This window comes from Gymnodraco acuticeps, unplaced genomic scaffold, assembly GCF_902827175.1.
Source record: "Gymnodraco acuticeps unplaced genomic scaffold, fGymAcu1.1, whole genome shotgun sequence".
Taxonomy (NCBI): domain Eukaryota; kingdom Metazoa; phylum Chordata; class Actinopteri; order Perciformes; family Bathydraconidae; genus Gymnodraco; species Gymnodraco acuticeps.
Window position 1 is genome coordinate 569,225 of NW_022992180.1, and position 15,594 is coordinate 584,818.

The 15,594-nt window shown below is 42.4% G+C and overlaps 1 protein-coding gene across 1 annotated transcript in view; it reads right to left on the reverse strand.

The window, feature by feature from the left end:
• Positions 1-3,799: 3,799 nt before the first annotated feature.
• The window catches only part of tm9sf4 (transmembrane 9 superfamily protein member 4), a 51,344-nt gene continuing 39,549 nt past the window's right edge, over positions 3,800-15,594 (reverse strand). Inside the window, exons 11-18 of the mRNA XM_034205037.1 lie at positions 15,390-15,471; positions 15,191-15,266; positions 15,012-15,095; positions 14,429-14,604; positions 14,282-14,345; positions 13,773-13,892; positions 10,094-10,183; positions 3,800-7,986 (exon numbers count right to left, since the gene is read on the reverse strand). Coding sequence (XP_034060928.1) covers positions 7,837-7,986; positions 10,094-10,183; positions 13,773-13,892; positions 14,282-14,345; positions 14,429-14,604; positions 15,012-15,095; positions 15,191-15,266; positions 15,390-15,471 — 842 coding nt within the window. The 3' untranslated portion in view covers positions 3,800-7,836. The remainder of the gene's footprint in view (positions 7,987-10,093; positions 10,184-13,772; positions 13,893-14,281; positions 14,346-14,428; positions 14,605-15,011; positions 15,096-15,190; positions 15,267-15,389; positions 15,472-15,594) is intronic.

Consider the following 15,594-nt stretch of genomic DNA (forward strand, 5'->3'; position numbering starts at 1 on the left):
CTTTGCCTTGCCTTGCCTTGCCTTGCCTTGCCTTGCCTTGCCTTGCCTTGCCTTGCCTTGCCTTGCCTTGCCTTGCCTTGCCTTGCCTTGCCTTGCCTTTGCCTTGCCTTGCCTTGCCTTGCCTTGCCTTGCCTTGCCTTGCCTTGCTTGCCTTGCCTTGCCTTGCCTTGCCTTGCCTTGCCTTGCCTTGCCTTGCCTTGCCTTGCCTTGCCTTGCCTGCCTTGCCTTGCCTTGCCTTGCCTTGCCTTGCCTTGCCTTGCCTTGCCTTGCCTTGCCTTGCCTTGCCTTGCCTTGCCTTGCCTTGCCTTGCCTGCCTTGCCTTGCCTTGCCTTGCCTTGCCTTGCCTTGCCTTGCCTTGCCTTGCCTTGCCTTGCCTGCCTTGCCTTGCCTTGCCTTGCCTTGCCTTGCCTTGGCCTTGCCTTGCCTTGCCTTGCCTTGCCTTGCCTTGCCTTGCCTTGCCTTGCCTTGCCTTGCCTGCCTTGCCTTGCCTTGCCTTGCCTTGCCTTGCCTTGCCTTGCCTTGCCTTGCCTTGCCTTGCCTTGCCTTGCCTTGCTTGCCTTGCCTTGCCTTGCCTTGCCTTGCCTTGCCTTGCCTTGCCTTGGCCTTGCCTTGCTTGCCTTGCCTTGCCTTGCCTTGCCTTGCCTTGCCTTGCCTTGCCTGCCTTGCCTTGCCTTGCCTTGCCTTGCCTTGCCTTGCCTTGCTTGCCTTGCCTTGCCTTGCCTTGCCTTGGCCTTGCCTTGCCTTGCCTTGCCTGCCTTGCCTTGCCTTGCCTTGCCTTGCCTTGCTTGCCTTGCCTTGCCTTGCCTTGCCTTGCCTTGCCTTGCCTTGCCTTGCCTTGCCTTGCCTTGCCTTGCCTTGCCTTGCCTTGCCTTGCCTTGCCTTGCCTTGCCTTGCCTTGCCTTGCCTTGCCTTGCCTTGCCTTGCCTTCCTTGCCTTGCCTTGCCTTGCCTTGCCTTGCCTTGCCTTGCCTTGCCTTGCCTTGCCTTGCCTTGCCTTGCCTTGCCTTGCCTTGCCTTGCCTTGCCTTGCCTTGCCTTGCCTTGCCTTGCCTTGCCTTGCCTTGCCCTTGCCTTCATCTCACAGCACATCGTCATTAACAAATACCGGAAACAGACCGAAAACATTTAAAAAAATATATATATATATATATATATACTTTATTCCGAGTGTGCTTGCTTTTCTCTTTGAAAGTCATCACATAACGGCATTGTAATACACGGTTCGGCTGCATGAAATATTACATATCTGCCGTAGTTCTGTATTTATAGAGCCCTGATCAGAAGACTTCTAGACAAACAGGAAGAACTGAAAACGTGACGTGGGTCATAAATATATCAGCCATTAAACATCTTACATTTCTTTTCACACAATACGTCTCCTTGCAGTATCAACACTAATTCGGCTGACTTTTATATTTGATCCAATTGGTAGATAGGCTGTATTTACACCATAAAGGTGCACAGCTGATATAAAGGGACACCTAGTGGTTAAAGCATGTTATTGCATTTCATTATTTGTATTATTAGATATTAATAGGATCCCTATAAAGTATATTCATTACTCTTTATTCTCTACTAATAGTTAATTAAAGACTGTATATAATGACTATTATGCACATCCCTTTTCAAGATTTCAACTATGGTGTAGTTCTGCATTGAATGAAAAACTTGGGTCGCAGGTTCCTCAATAGTGCATTACAAGACATCTATCAATATGTGTGCATACCTCCAGCAATGTTAACTATGTTGAAGCACTTATTTTAACTGATATTATACATAATGTATTATACTCTTATAAGATGTATGTAGATATTTCATCTCCGACCTTGTCAGGTATTGAACAATCAATCAATAAAGAACACAGAATTGTTAAATATAAAACACAGAATTTGTGTGATTATACTAAATGATTTACAAATAAACACCACTGCATATTTACAACTGTTACACATGCTGATGTAACGCAAATGTTCCAACTTGGGATCAATAAAGTATATCTTATCTTAAGCTGATCGATGGCTACTGCCATATTTGCAAAATGTGCCTCTGAACCTTAACAAGTGCATGTTTCAGGCTTATCAATTAATGTAATGTAATGTAATGTTATCAATTAACAACAGGGGTCACAAACATAAGACCAGCTGTTAAATAAAGCTCTTCTGACCTTAGCTGGCATGTGTGTATATATATATTAATGCTGCCCATTATGGGCACAAGCAATTTTCACCCATTTATTAATTATATGTTTTAAATGTGAGTGTTTCCTATCCCCTAAACCTCCAGGGATGTACACAGTTTAATACTGGCAACTTCTTATTATGGGAAATACGAAAACGTCTTTTAAAACTACAACTCCCAGTAGAGACGTGCCATAGATAGAGAACATGTTGCGAAACAGAATAGCCAGCATGTGTAGTTCTGGGGACGGGGTGGGGGAGGGGGGGACGCGGTGGACCCGTTCAAATCCAGTTTTGGACAGTCTGCCGTGGTTCCATCGCATTTCAAGTGCTGTTCGAGAATCGGCGTAACCCTCGGAGCACACTCACCAATCACAGAGCTTGAGGACTATCACGGGGTTTGTCAAACAGAGCACATGGTGTAGTCCAAACGATAGCTGGGGATTCTGGGTAGTGTAGTGTCTTCTGCCATCCTTTACTCCGAAAAAATATTTGTTTCTCCGAATCGAAGGGGAAAAATACAAAAGCATTGCACACAATTTAAACCAATCAATGTTGTGTAATTAACAAGGATAATCTGGTGTTTTTTAGTCGATGAGTAGTGCAGATATCACTGTAAAATCAATCGACAGTAAGGGGAATACTTACTTCCGGGTGTACAATTCTCCGTTATCCAATGGGAATGGACGCTCACATTGCCTTTAAGGGCAGCCGACACAAACGAATGCCGTGCTTCCATGAGCGTCAAATCCCGCCGCAGATGGGAATACATTGCAATCAGTTGAAAGCTATTTGCGTCCCTTTATGACGCTGAAGGAGCCTAGGAGCGTCACAACTGGACGCCACGGACCCTGACCAAACGTCGCTCCTGGACGCTTAGGGAGTGAGAGTGTGTTGGATGAAACAGTTAGTCTTGGGTACAGATGTGCATAATGCCCCACCCTAACTCCTACAACAAAATACACTTTAAGGGTTCTTTATGCTTTTTTGTTTCCTTTGTCTCTTTGTAGTTGCTACGCATATCTCTTGCACATTGATATGAGTCATTTTGTATCTCTTGGTAGTTTCTTTATTTGAAGATATGTTGTGTCTCTGTGGTTGTCGTCTCAGTCTCTTTGCAGATGTATTGGTCACTTTGTAGTGTGTGCAGTGGCGCTGCAAGACACTCTGGGGGCCCCAGGCAGAAGAGACATGCCCCGCAACACATCCAGCACAAGCACCACTAAGCAGGCCCCCTTCTGGTCCGGGGCCCCCTTCAGTTGCCTGCCTGGCCTGTCGGCAAACGGCGCCCCTGGTTGTGTGTCAGCAGTCATTTTCTTTGTGGTTATCGTGACCCATGTCAGTCGATCTGAGTCTCTTTGCAGCTGTTTTGGTCCCTTTGGAATTGTTTTTTCAGGTTCATTTTCAACCTCATTCTAGTGGGTAAGTGTCTCTTTGAGTGTCATTGTAGATGGTGGCCAGAGTGACCCCGGTTCAGTAACTGCTCCATGAGTACTGCTCATCCATACAGTTGGGAGGCTGGAGACATTACCAAAAGAAGGATCACAGTGCAACCCTGTAGCATCTTTCACTAGACTTGACTTGGCAGTTTGGAATGCAACAAGACAAACACCTCAGGAGCTGATTTTCATATTCAACTTGTCATCACTTTATTGTTTTGTCATTGTACATTTTGTAATTGAACATTCTGTAAAAGAAGCAAAGAGAGAAGTAAGTTCCTTTTTCATCATGAGCGTCATGCTTCTGGCTAAAACCATGACAGGATCGTTACAGAGAGCGCCACAAACAGCGAAACGCAACAAATACAAAGCTGTTTTTCTTTTATTTACATTGTAAACCCCTTGATCACACGTACGCAGGCATGACCCGGGGTCTTTTAAAAGTCTGTGTCAAAAAAATCTCCCCTTGCGTGTGCACTCCAGCAGCAGGAGAGGCCGTCAGCCTTCAGGAGAGAGGCCACAGTGACTCTGTGAGCGTTCACACAGGGCGCTACACCATACTCTACTTCCCAGCTTAGTGAACACAGAAATGTCGAGTACCCCAACGTTTTATGTTAGAAATGTATAGTAGGGTCCCCAGCACATAGAATCTGCCGGATGCTCACTTGCATATGTAGCGCAATTTGCACTATTATAATACGTTTCATTAATGAGCATGAATTACCATTATAGCCATGTGGACAATAGTTGAAAATTGGCTTGGCCTATTTGGACAATTGTGTAGTATTTTGGGGTTCTGTATCCATTTCTGACATTTTCAGGATAAAAAAATGGCAGTTTTAGCCAGATAGTGGCCATATTCTTTCTCTCTGTAGGCTGATTTTGACTACCACGAGTAGTTTGCAACTATTGGATATAGAGCACAAGATGAAAATGATTCTCCCTATTGTCGAAAATGTGCTTTCTAAATAAATGAACAATCCAAATAATCCAGAGTCCCCTAAATCTTCCAAATCGACCCAAAATTAGGAATACAAATATTGACATTTTCTGGTTAAAATGGCAATTTCTGATACTGATTCAGCATCCTATATAACCCCCAAAACCACTCTAAAATTGTCCAAATCAGCCAAGCCATTTTTTCGCTACCGTCTGCATAATAAATGCTAATTAATACAATATAACTCAACTCTAAGGATAGAGGGTGTCGTTTTTCTCATACTGATATTCTGAACAATCTGTGCTGTTGTATTTGCTGTAAAGTGTCTCTACTGTAGGCTATTTTTATTATATGTACAGCACTTTGGCTCGACCAAAAATCGTTTATAAATGTGCTATATAAATAAAACTTGATTTGATACAACATATGCTAATCGTGTAAATTGCCCAACATATGCAGGTTAGCATCCAGAAGTTTCTATGTGCTGGGGTCCCATATTATACATTTCTAATATAATACTTTGGTGTACTCAACATTTCCTGGTTCACAATAAGATTCTGAGCTGGCAAACACACCAGTAAGAGATGCTGTCTGTGTCTGATGGACTGAGGAACCCACACTTTACTGAAGGGGAACTTCATTTTGGCTCGTCTCACTCTTATCATACAAACGTTTTGGCTACTGTATGAGGAGGAGGCGTCATTTTACTCTGTTGCTCCTGGAGAAAGAGGGTTGATCCAGGCTACTTCCCTAATTCAATTATTTACTAAAGCCAGTTTCATGGTAACCATAAAGACTACAATAAATATGTACCTGAAGGGATCATAGTGCCCTGCCAGCCGTAGGGGGTTGATCATTGAATGGCTTTTTGTTTAGGAGCTTGTGATTAAAATTGGCCTTTAGAATATTTTCTCAGGATTTAAATTCTGGCCCCTCAGCAGAGAAGGATCACGTCCTGTGCTGGAGATATATGCAAGGGTTAGAAATAACCATGTAGATGTGCCTATGTTAAGTTAAAAGGAAATGAAACACTTATTCTCTTTCTTGCTGTGGTATGTAAAGAATCAACCCAGTCTCACGGCATTTCGTGATATAGTCACGAAATTAATTTAATCTATTGATTCGTGTTCACCAACATGATTTTCGCATTTTTTTCGTGTCAAACAGAACGACTTTAAAAGCAATGTATTTCTATTGGTAGTATGTTTCGTGCCTGCAGCACGTCTTTTTCTCCGGTCGGGTCTTGGAATACTAGAAGCTGTGTGGTTCATAAAAACATTTCCTTACTCAATATCTTACCCTAACCCTTTTATTTTTTAATTGTATAATGTCGGAGTTTTTTTGCCGCCCGCGAGGAAAGAAAATGGGGCAAAGAGCCTCAGATTACTGAAATCTGTATTTTTTGTCATCTTTTTTTCCTTCTAATTTGTTATTTAAATTGCTTTAAAAATCGTTCTGTGTCAGAATACTGAAATCTGTATTTTTTTTAATGTGTTTTTCCTTCCAATTTATTATTATTATTATTATGTTATTATTATTGCTTTTAAAATCGTTCTGTGCGACAGGAAAAAAATTGCGAAAGCGTGTTGGTGAACACGAATCAATAGATTCATTTTGTGACTATAACACAAAATGCCGTGCGACTGTTGGAAGAATATATGAAGCTACCTGCCAGCAGCTAGTTAGCGTAGCATCTCCATACAGGACATTGGAACCCTTTAGCAGTTAAACCTGATGGTTGTAGCTTCATGTTTAACATAACATTATGAGGGGTATCAATAATGTGATCCTTTAACAATATGACTATTATTATTATTATTATGCAAGGTGATATTTAGTGTAATTAAGCTACAATAAAACACATTTGTTGTCCCCGGGACGCCCTTAGCTCGAGTTGCTTGTCAAACCTCAAGTCTTAACTCATGTTCCATCCATGCTCTAAATGCTATTTTAAGGCTTTTAGCTGGAAAATCTGGCAAAACAAAGAAAATAAAACATTTGTTACCCCAAAAAAATGTATTTTCTAAAGAAGTAAAAAAATGTGAGCTGTAACTTAAGAATACATTATTAATATACGGATCTATTAAGAACATGTCAATGCCCTGCAACACAGGACACTCCAGCAATGTGAAATGTTTTCTGAAACAAGGATATGATCCAGCTGGCTGTCACATTACACACAGAAATGTTTCATATATCATAATTGAACTTAAAGAAATGAGATTCAACTAAAATGGTCCTTAAAAACAACCATCACAAACAGTTTTCTTTCCATTACTGCATAGTTCAGCAGGCTCTGCTAAGGCTACACACGGCACAGCTTTTTCTGGACGTTTCTACCGGGGAAGCTTCAAACTATTTTGCATTGTAGATTTCCAAATGCAAAACGTCCTTGTCATTTTCGTGTTGACTGCATCTTTTTTCCTTTCCTCCATCTCCAGTGGCTTCACCCAGCAGTCCACCGCTTCAGGGCATCGGGTTCACAGTCCCATTCTGAGTTGTTCTGCATCATTTAGAGCAAATGGACCAATAAGTCGACATTTATAAGAGACTCATTGTTTTTGGAATGAGAGGCGAATATCTAGATTTCAGATGTGGTTAACATGGTCACACCAGGACATGGAAACTGGGGTAAACATAATAGAACATTTAATGTATCCTTTCTTGTGTTACAATGTATTAATCCCAGCATAATTTCCATCCGCATCCTTACGACACAAGAAAGTCAACAGTATAACCACAGTTAGACTCCACAATCCTTCCCTGATCCCCAGAGTCTCTGAGAGGAAAGTATTTGGAAACAGAGACAATGGAAAGAGAAAAGATAGAATTTATGGAAGGAAATCAGAGCAATAACCTGGCAGAAGATGATTGAAAAGAAAAGATAAATCCTGTGATGACAAAAATAAAAACTACGATAAGTTAGACTCGACAAATAAAAAGACAAATGTGCAGAAACCATTGTTTGACAAGCTTTGGCCCACTGTGTTGTGTGCAAGGTGGAGACATGAAGTGTCCCATCAGAGGATTCATGAGTCTCGGTCCTGGTGAAAGAGGGGGGGGGATGTAGAAGCTTGAGAGAGCGAGAGAGAGACACAGCTGGTTTACCACCTGACTGTTGTTCCCCATGAGGCCAGCGCCTCAAAGATCACCTGTCTCGCTCCCTCTACACACAAGTCAGCGCTTGCTGTACATGAAGAATAAAAAATATATACATTAAAAAACTGAATGTGACGAAAAAACAAAAACTGAAAACAACGAGAGCAGCAGCGACAGCCACCCTCAGTCGATCTTGACCGCGGCATAGATTTTCCTGATGAACATGTAGGCTGCGTAGAAGCCGATGGTGCCTGTTAGCAGCCAGAAGGACAGCACCATCAGGGCTGTGTAGCCGAAGTACAGGAGAGAGGGGATGAACTCCACAATGTCCAGCTGCAGAGCAAATAAAAGAGGAAGCAGGCTCAACATGTGGGTCATTCCATATATTTTGCTATTCACTTCCATGAAGGTGCAATGTTGGATAACCAACACATCCTTACTATTCTGTGTGCCAGCTCTTATGGCGCATTTCCACTACAGCGCGGAGCTCGCTTTAAGCGTGCTGAGCAGTGCGGGGCCCGTTTTTGGTTGCGTTTCCACTTAGCCTAGTACCGGCTAGCGGGTACTACTTCCAGATTTTCTGGCCCCATAAAATCGAGGTTCTTTCCGGGCCAACAACCAGGCTGAGTCGGGCTGAGTATGTTAAACTAGAGAGAGAATCGCTGGCAAGGGGGCTACAACTACAACAAGATGAACATATTTTACCGTGATTTAATTGTAATACACGTTTCTAAATGATGCCGAAGTAACAAGATACTGATACCGGTTAGTAAAAACCATGAATTAATGCTTTGACAAGTCTGCAGACAGACGGCAGGCGAAAAACCTTTTAGAATGCTTGTTTTCTGAATGGAGCTTGGCTAAGCTAACGTTATATATGTTCCGACCGTCCACACTCACAACAACGGCCTATACAGACATAAATAAACCAGCGACTGTATTCTCCATGACACAGACAGTCTGTGGTTTGTACTTGTTTAACTTTTGTCTAGTTTCTGAACAGATATGTGAGCTCTGAGCTAACAGCTAACGGCTGATGTTGGTTTTGTGTTTCGCATTGAAGAGGAAGTCACGGCTCCACCTACACTACGTTACTATAGTTACTGCCCCAGCTACTAAACTGTAATAGAAATGCGCCATAAAGTGAGCCAGTCCTAACAAGGCCTAACGAGGCCTAGCCATACCGAGCGAGGCCGTGTAGTGGAAATGCGCCATTAGAGTACTATTGTAAACTCGGAAATGTTGAATACCCTAAAGTTTTATGTTAGAAATGTATAGTAGGGACCCCAGCACAGAGAATCTGCCGGACCCTAATCTGCATATGTTGGGCAATTTGCACAATTAGTATAAGTTGCATTAATTAACATTATAGCCTGTGGACAATAGTTAAAACATGGCTTGGTTGATTTGGACAATGTTGAAGTGGTTTTGGAGTTAATTGATGATGCTGAATCTATTTTTACATCTTCAGGATCCAAGATGGCAGTTTTAACCACAAAGTGGCCATATTTGTTCTCCCGCACCGCAGTGCTGATTTTGATGACCAAAACCACTCCAATGTTGTCCAAATCTGCAAAGACCTTTTTAAAACTATATGCAATGTATTGCTAATTAACGCTATTTATGTTAATTGTGCAAACATGAGACTTACTCAACATTTCAGGGTTCAGAGTGCTGGAAACTAGACTAAAGAGTAATTCTTTATGAAAATTGGCAGAAAATGCCAAGAGAGAGTTACTGATTTATTTCCCCTTTTTAAAATCTTGTTAAAGGTCACATGTCATGGCCATTTCCACTGATCATAATTCCATTGTTGAGGTCTACTACAATAGATTTATACTGTGCAGTTTTCCAAACTCACATTGGTTTCGCATACAGCATCTCTGTAAACTACGTGTATTCACTCTCTCCACTAAACGGCTCGTTGCAGCTCTTGGAAACCTGACATTTAAATCCCTTAGGACACAGCTGTTTGGCGCATTCAAAGGATCAGTACAAGCTAAGACATTCTGACTCTTAGTTCCCCGGTTCAGATATGGGTCTCCTTTATGTAATGTTTGTTTCAGCTTTTTCTGACAGAATATTTTCAGAGCCACATTGCTCATGTGATATTTTAAACATTTGAAAGTGAGCGGGGTCAACAGATGGATGGGTTATAATTTCTTTCTTATATTAAAAGCAAAAACACCTCCACACCAAATGTGTTTTTCCTCTTTTTTATGTGGCAAAAACACAAATCACAGTGATAATATTTTCTATACATCAAAAACATTATTAATCCAGACATAGAATAAGTTGTCTGCATGAGATTTTGAGTTGTGTGTAATTCACATTTGCTCACATCCTGCAGGATATTCATAATTGTATCTTTTTAGTTGGCACAATGAATGAACAAAAACATTGACAATCACAGAAGGTGTTGTTATCTGACATGTTTTACCTTGTTGATGAAGTAGAAGACGGCGTAAATGAGGACGTAGAACGCTGATCCTCCTGAAACCAGGAACGTTCTCCACCACCACCTGTAGTCCTGATGGAGAGCAAAAACAGAAGCGCTGAGGATGCAGATTCAGAACAGCAGCTGCTTCCACGTACACATTCCACTCTCTCATTGTTTGTTAAGTTGTAACTAATGCCTTTATTGTTTGTCAATCACTTATTTACTAATGATTAATCCGGTATTGAAATGATGTTAATAAAACTGGATTTGGTCATCAGACAGGTGTAAACAATTTTTTTGCCTAACATGCGTTTTTATTTTTGTGCTTTAACCATTATTAAAACGTAAACATTATACGCGTTTTGAATACACAGAAAATATGTATATAAAACGTTTTGGATCTACACAAATCAGGTCAAGACACAGTTTTTATTAACTCGTCATTTTTTGCTGTAAGGCTAGGACAGGGTTCCTGCAGGTTACACCAACTCAAATTGAAGACCTTTTTAAGACCACTTTGAATAGAATTTAAGACCCATTTCACGGCAAGAAAGTATGAAGGACAATTGTTATGAAAGAAGAAATACGTCCCATAATTACTTACAAAGTAAATGTATTCAAGATGGCGCCAGTGTGTGTGGCCTGCCGTCCGTATCTGCGAGTGTTGTGTGTTTGTGCTGTTTTTGTCACTTTTGGCTCTAAATGTCAACTCTCTATTAGTATACGATTGCCAAACACTTCTGAATCTTCGTTTTTCGGCATTAAATCCTGTAAATTCGGATCGTGAACATAAAACGCTCCACCCGTTCTTATTGGGAGTACCAGCTTACCTGTGCCGCACCCCGGCTCCAACTACCCGCCGTAAACGCCACCGCGGAAAACGCAGTGGTCGACTGGTGAGGATGAAGGAATTTTCAGCTTGTCCTATCTCAAGGACTGAATACCTCGCCGTGCCTCGCCTGTCTCTTCTTCGTCGCTATCTGGACCCTGTCGATGCCTGGTTGGTACCTGTCATCGGCCCGGATGAAGCTTTCCAGCCCGGCCGCGGGCCCTGCTCTCCTCGTCCCTGCAGGCGCGGGGTGAATCTGAATAACCTGCTGTCTATTTGTCAGGCTCCCTGGACCTCAAACGCCGCGGACCCACTGGCTCCTGCCAGGTTTGGCCTCATAAACGCCAGATCATTGACAAACAAGACTTTTGTCATTAAGGAGTTCTTCACTTCAAAAGGACTGGATTTCAATTTTTTAAAGAGGTATTCCCCACTATAGGACCTTTTGTTCTTGACGTTTTTAACAGCAGTCTGCTCACAGGGGTTGTTCCGGAAAATTGGAAACATGCCGTTGTACAACCACTTATTAAGAAACCTAGGCTGGATCCCACAGTTCTTGCAAACTTTAGGCCCATTTCCAAATTACCTTTTATGTCAAAAAATCCTAGAAAAGATTGTATACAGTCAACGTCTCGCTTTTCTGGAAGAGCACAAGGTACTCGTGGTCTTCCAATCTGGTTTTAAAACCTTGCACAGCACGGAATCAGCTCTTTTAAGAGTTTTTAATGATATCCTTTTAGCAACAGACTCAGGTGAATGCATTATCCTTTTACTCCTTGATCTAACGGCCGCTTTTGATACAGTGGACCATGAGATCCTGATAGCTCGTTTGGAGCAGTGGGTGGGTGGGCATTAGGGGCAAAGCCCTCGAATGGTTTAGGTCGTATCTGACTGGTAGGACTTTCTGCATCAGCCTTGGGGACTCTGAGTCCTCGTCTGCTCCTCTCCTTTGTGGGGTTCCACAGGGCTCAGTGTTAGGCCCCCTATTGTTCTCCCTCTATTTGCTCCCTCTTGGGTCCATTCTTAGGAAGCACGGTATCGCTTTCCATTGCTATGCAGACGATTGCCAAATATATGTGCCACTTAAAAAGAACGACTCATTTTCAATTAAACCGCTGTTAAACTGCCTTGAAGACATTCAATCCTGGATGTCATGCAACTTTTTTAAATTAAATGATGACAAAACCGAAGTGATGGTTTTTGGTGCCCCTCGGACCACTCCGATAGACCTAGGATCCCTGGGCCACTTCACCAGGCCTACCATCACAAATCTTGGGATAAAGATGGACCCTGAACTCAAGCTTGACAGCCAGATCAAGGCAGTTGTTAAAAATAGCTTCTTCCACCTCAGGCAGCTAGCCAAAATAAAGCCTTTTTTAAGTAGTGACCTTTTTGAAACGGTAATCCATGCCTTCTTCACCTCCCGCTTGGATTATTGTAATGCACTATATATGGGGATAAGTGCATCCTCCCTTGCTCGCCTGCAGATGGTGCAAAATGCAGCAGCACGGCTACTAACTGGCACACGCAAATACGAGCACATTTCCCCCATTTTATCTTCACTCCACTGGCTGCCCGTTCATTCGAGGATTCATTTTAAAACTCTTTTATTTACTTTTAAAGCCCTCAATGGCCTGGCCCCGCCCTACCTCTCTGAGCTGTTACACAGCTACACGCCCACTCGCACTCTCAGGTCAGCTGATCAGTTGCTCCTGAGGGTGCCAAAAACAAAGTCTAAGCGTAGAGGGGACCGTGCTTTCTCTGCTGCCGCCCCTAAACTGTGGAACGACCTGCCCTTGCTCATCAGACAGGCTCCCACACTGACTGCTTTTAAATCTCGTCTTACATTACATTACATTACATTGCATTTAGCTGACGCTTTTATCCAAAGCGACTTACAATAAGTAAGTCTTAAAACCCACCTCTTCTCCTTGGCATTCAGAAACAAGTAGATTGTTGCTTTTATTTGCTTTCAGTGGTCTATTGTTTTTTATTATATGGCTGTTATTTATTTTTTAATTATTACGTTTATTCTGGTTTGTTTTGTGTTTGTATCTTGTATTTTAAATGTATTTATATTATGTTGTGTGAGCTTATCTCTCTGTACAGCACTTTGTTCTGATTTCTGGTTTTTAAAGTGCTATATAAATAAAGTTGGATTGGATTGGATTGGATTCACGTTCAACATAAGAACGATGACTGAACATAACAGTACACAGAACTGTGTTAGCCAAAAAGTGTGTGTGTGTGTGTGTGTGTGTGTGTGTGTGTGTGTGTGTGTGTGTGTGACAAGAGCTAAAGTCAGAGCTCTGCTGTCTTCATGCTGTTGTATGATTGGTGTTTAGCTACGGTATTTAGCGTCCACAGCACCTCCGCTTTTAGGGTTGACTTAGACCCAAACGTCGCCCGGAGGTCCCCCGGTGTTGTTACGGGAGCTGCTGCACTAGCTAACGCTGCATTAGCAAAACAAACGCTAATTTTGTTTGCAAAAGGTGCAGCGGGCTTCAAACACGTTCCCTCCACTGGTTTCAACCAAGCACTACATTTGATGTTGTCCAACCAAATACAGTTGGACCTTTTTTTTTTGTGGACTTTTTTAAGACCTTCTAAATCATTTTAAAGACTTAAGAAAGGCCTTAAATTCTGATTATCAAATGTAAGACTTTTTAAGACCCAGCGGGAACCCTGTAGGAGTTAGAAGCATTGTTGAATAAGTGAAAGTCCTGCCTCTGGAAAATATCTGCAAATCATTTACACCAAACCACGATGGCAATCTTTTAAATCAAACACTTTCCATTCAACCAAAAAGACACAAGGTTCAGTACACACACCAAGCCTGACGTAACTTACCTCTGCACAGAGCTGGAAGTAAACCATCACTATGCTGATCTGAGAGCAGGACACCACCAGGATGATGAAAACCAGGAAGAGGAAGCCGAAGAGGTAATAGAACTGATTCTCCCAGATGGCCTACACACACACACACACACACACACACACACACACACACACACACACACACACACACACACACACACACACACACACACACACACACACACACACACACACACACACACACACACACACACACACACACACACACACACACACACACACACACACACACACACACACACACACACACACACACACACCACACACTACACACACACAACCACACACACACCACACACACACACACACACACACACACACACACACACACACACACACACACACACACACACACACACACACACACACACACACACACACACACACACACACACACACACACAATTATTGCACAGCATTGGAAGAGAAGTGATTACAGGACAATGAGAAGTAGTACTCACACTGAAGATGAAAAAGAGCTCGATGAACATGGCACCAAAGGGCAGGATCCCGGCCATCAGGATTCTACAGGAAAGAGACATTTTTGCTTTTTACGAGAAAGTTCAAAGCCTCCAATAAAGAACATGAGTAAATGTCTGTAGACTCACCCTACAAACTTGTTCATGTACCAGCGCTGCTCGGGCACCTGCCGGGGGATCTGGTTAGTGCGCACGGGGTTATCATAAGGCTGCTTGCGGAAGCCGAAGTAGTATCCCAGGTAGACCAGGGGCATGGAGATACCGAACCACATGCAGAGCAGGGCCAGCATGGTGGTGAAGGGGACCTGGTGGGGCAGGGGGCCGAGGGAGAGGTTCAGCAATCCATGATAATCTGACAATCTTTCATTAGTTCAACTGCACACCTACATGGGTTTACTTTGGAATAAAACGGTCCCCCAGGGGCTCTATGTACATTGTTTCTGTATGCTTTCTTTCTTTACACTTTTCTTGTCTACTAGAATTACAGAATTGTTGTCGTTGTTAATCAACTCTAGAATGCACGTAAATCTTTTTGCTAGTTAACTCTAGAATATACTAAAATATTTTGACTGATAAACTCTAGAATTTAGTAAATTGCTTTTTCCTAATAACCTCTAGAATTTACTAAAAATATTTTTCCTTATGAATTTTTATTTAAGTTACATCGCATTTACAATAAAGTAATTATGAGTAATCATGACATGATACTCACTGCCCCAGAAGAGTGCTCCCCCCAGATGAAACAGTTGAGAATGAAGCAGATTCCAAAAACCACGGCGGGATACAGAGTTGCTGTCTGCAGGGAGACAAAACAAACACAACCTCAGCCTTTCTGTTCACACCTCACATTTACACATTAAAGGTTATATAGTTAGGTTACTATTGGCTTACACAAAAGGCTCCTTTCCTCCACCGATGGCCCTTCAGTGTGCGGTACAGTCTTCCAGCAAAGTAGCCCCCAAACACACTGCAGGAGGAACATCCAAAGCAGAGTCAATCAAATAAATACACTTTTTTTTTAAAAACACACTAGCTTTCATTTTCTGGGATTTTTCTTTATGGGGATGGGAAAGCTGAACATGGCCCTTACCCCATGAACATGAAGAGGAAGCAAGCAGTGGTCATCAAGGCTCCTCTACTGGAAGGGGACAGCATGCCCAACATGGCAACAACTATGACACACATGAAACACATGGTGGTTACAACATGTCAAAGATTACACTGACTATGTCACAATGTGTTACCCAAATTCATCTGAATATTTCAGTTTTTAGAAGTCAAAAGGTAACACAGCT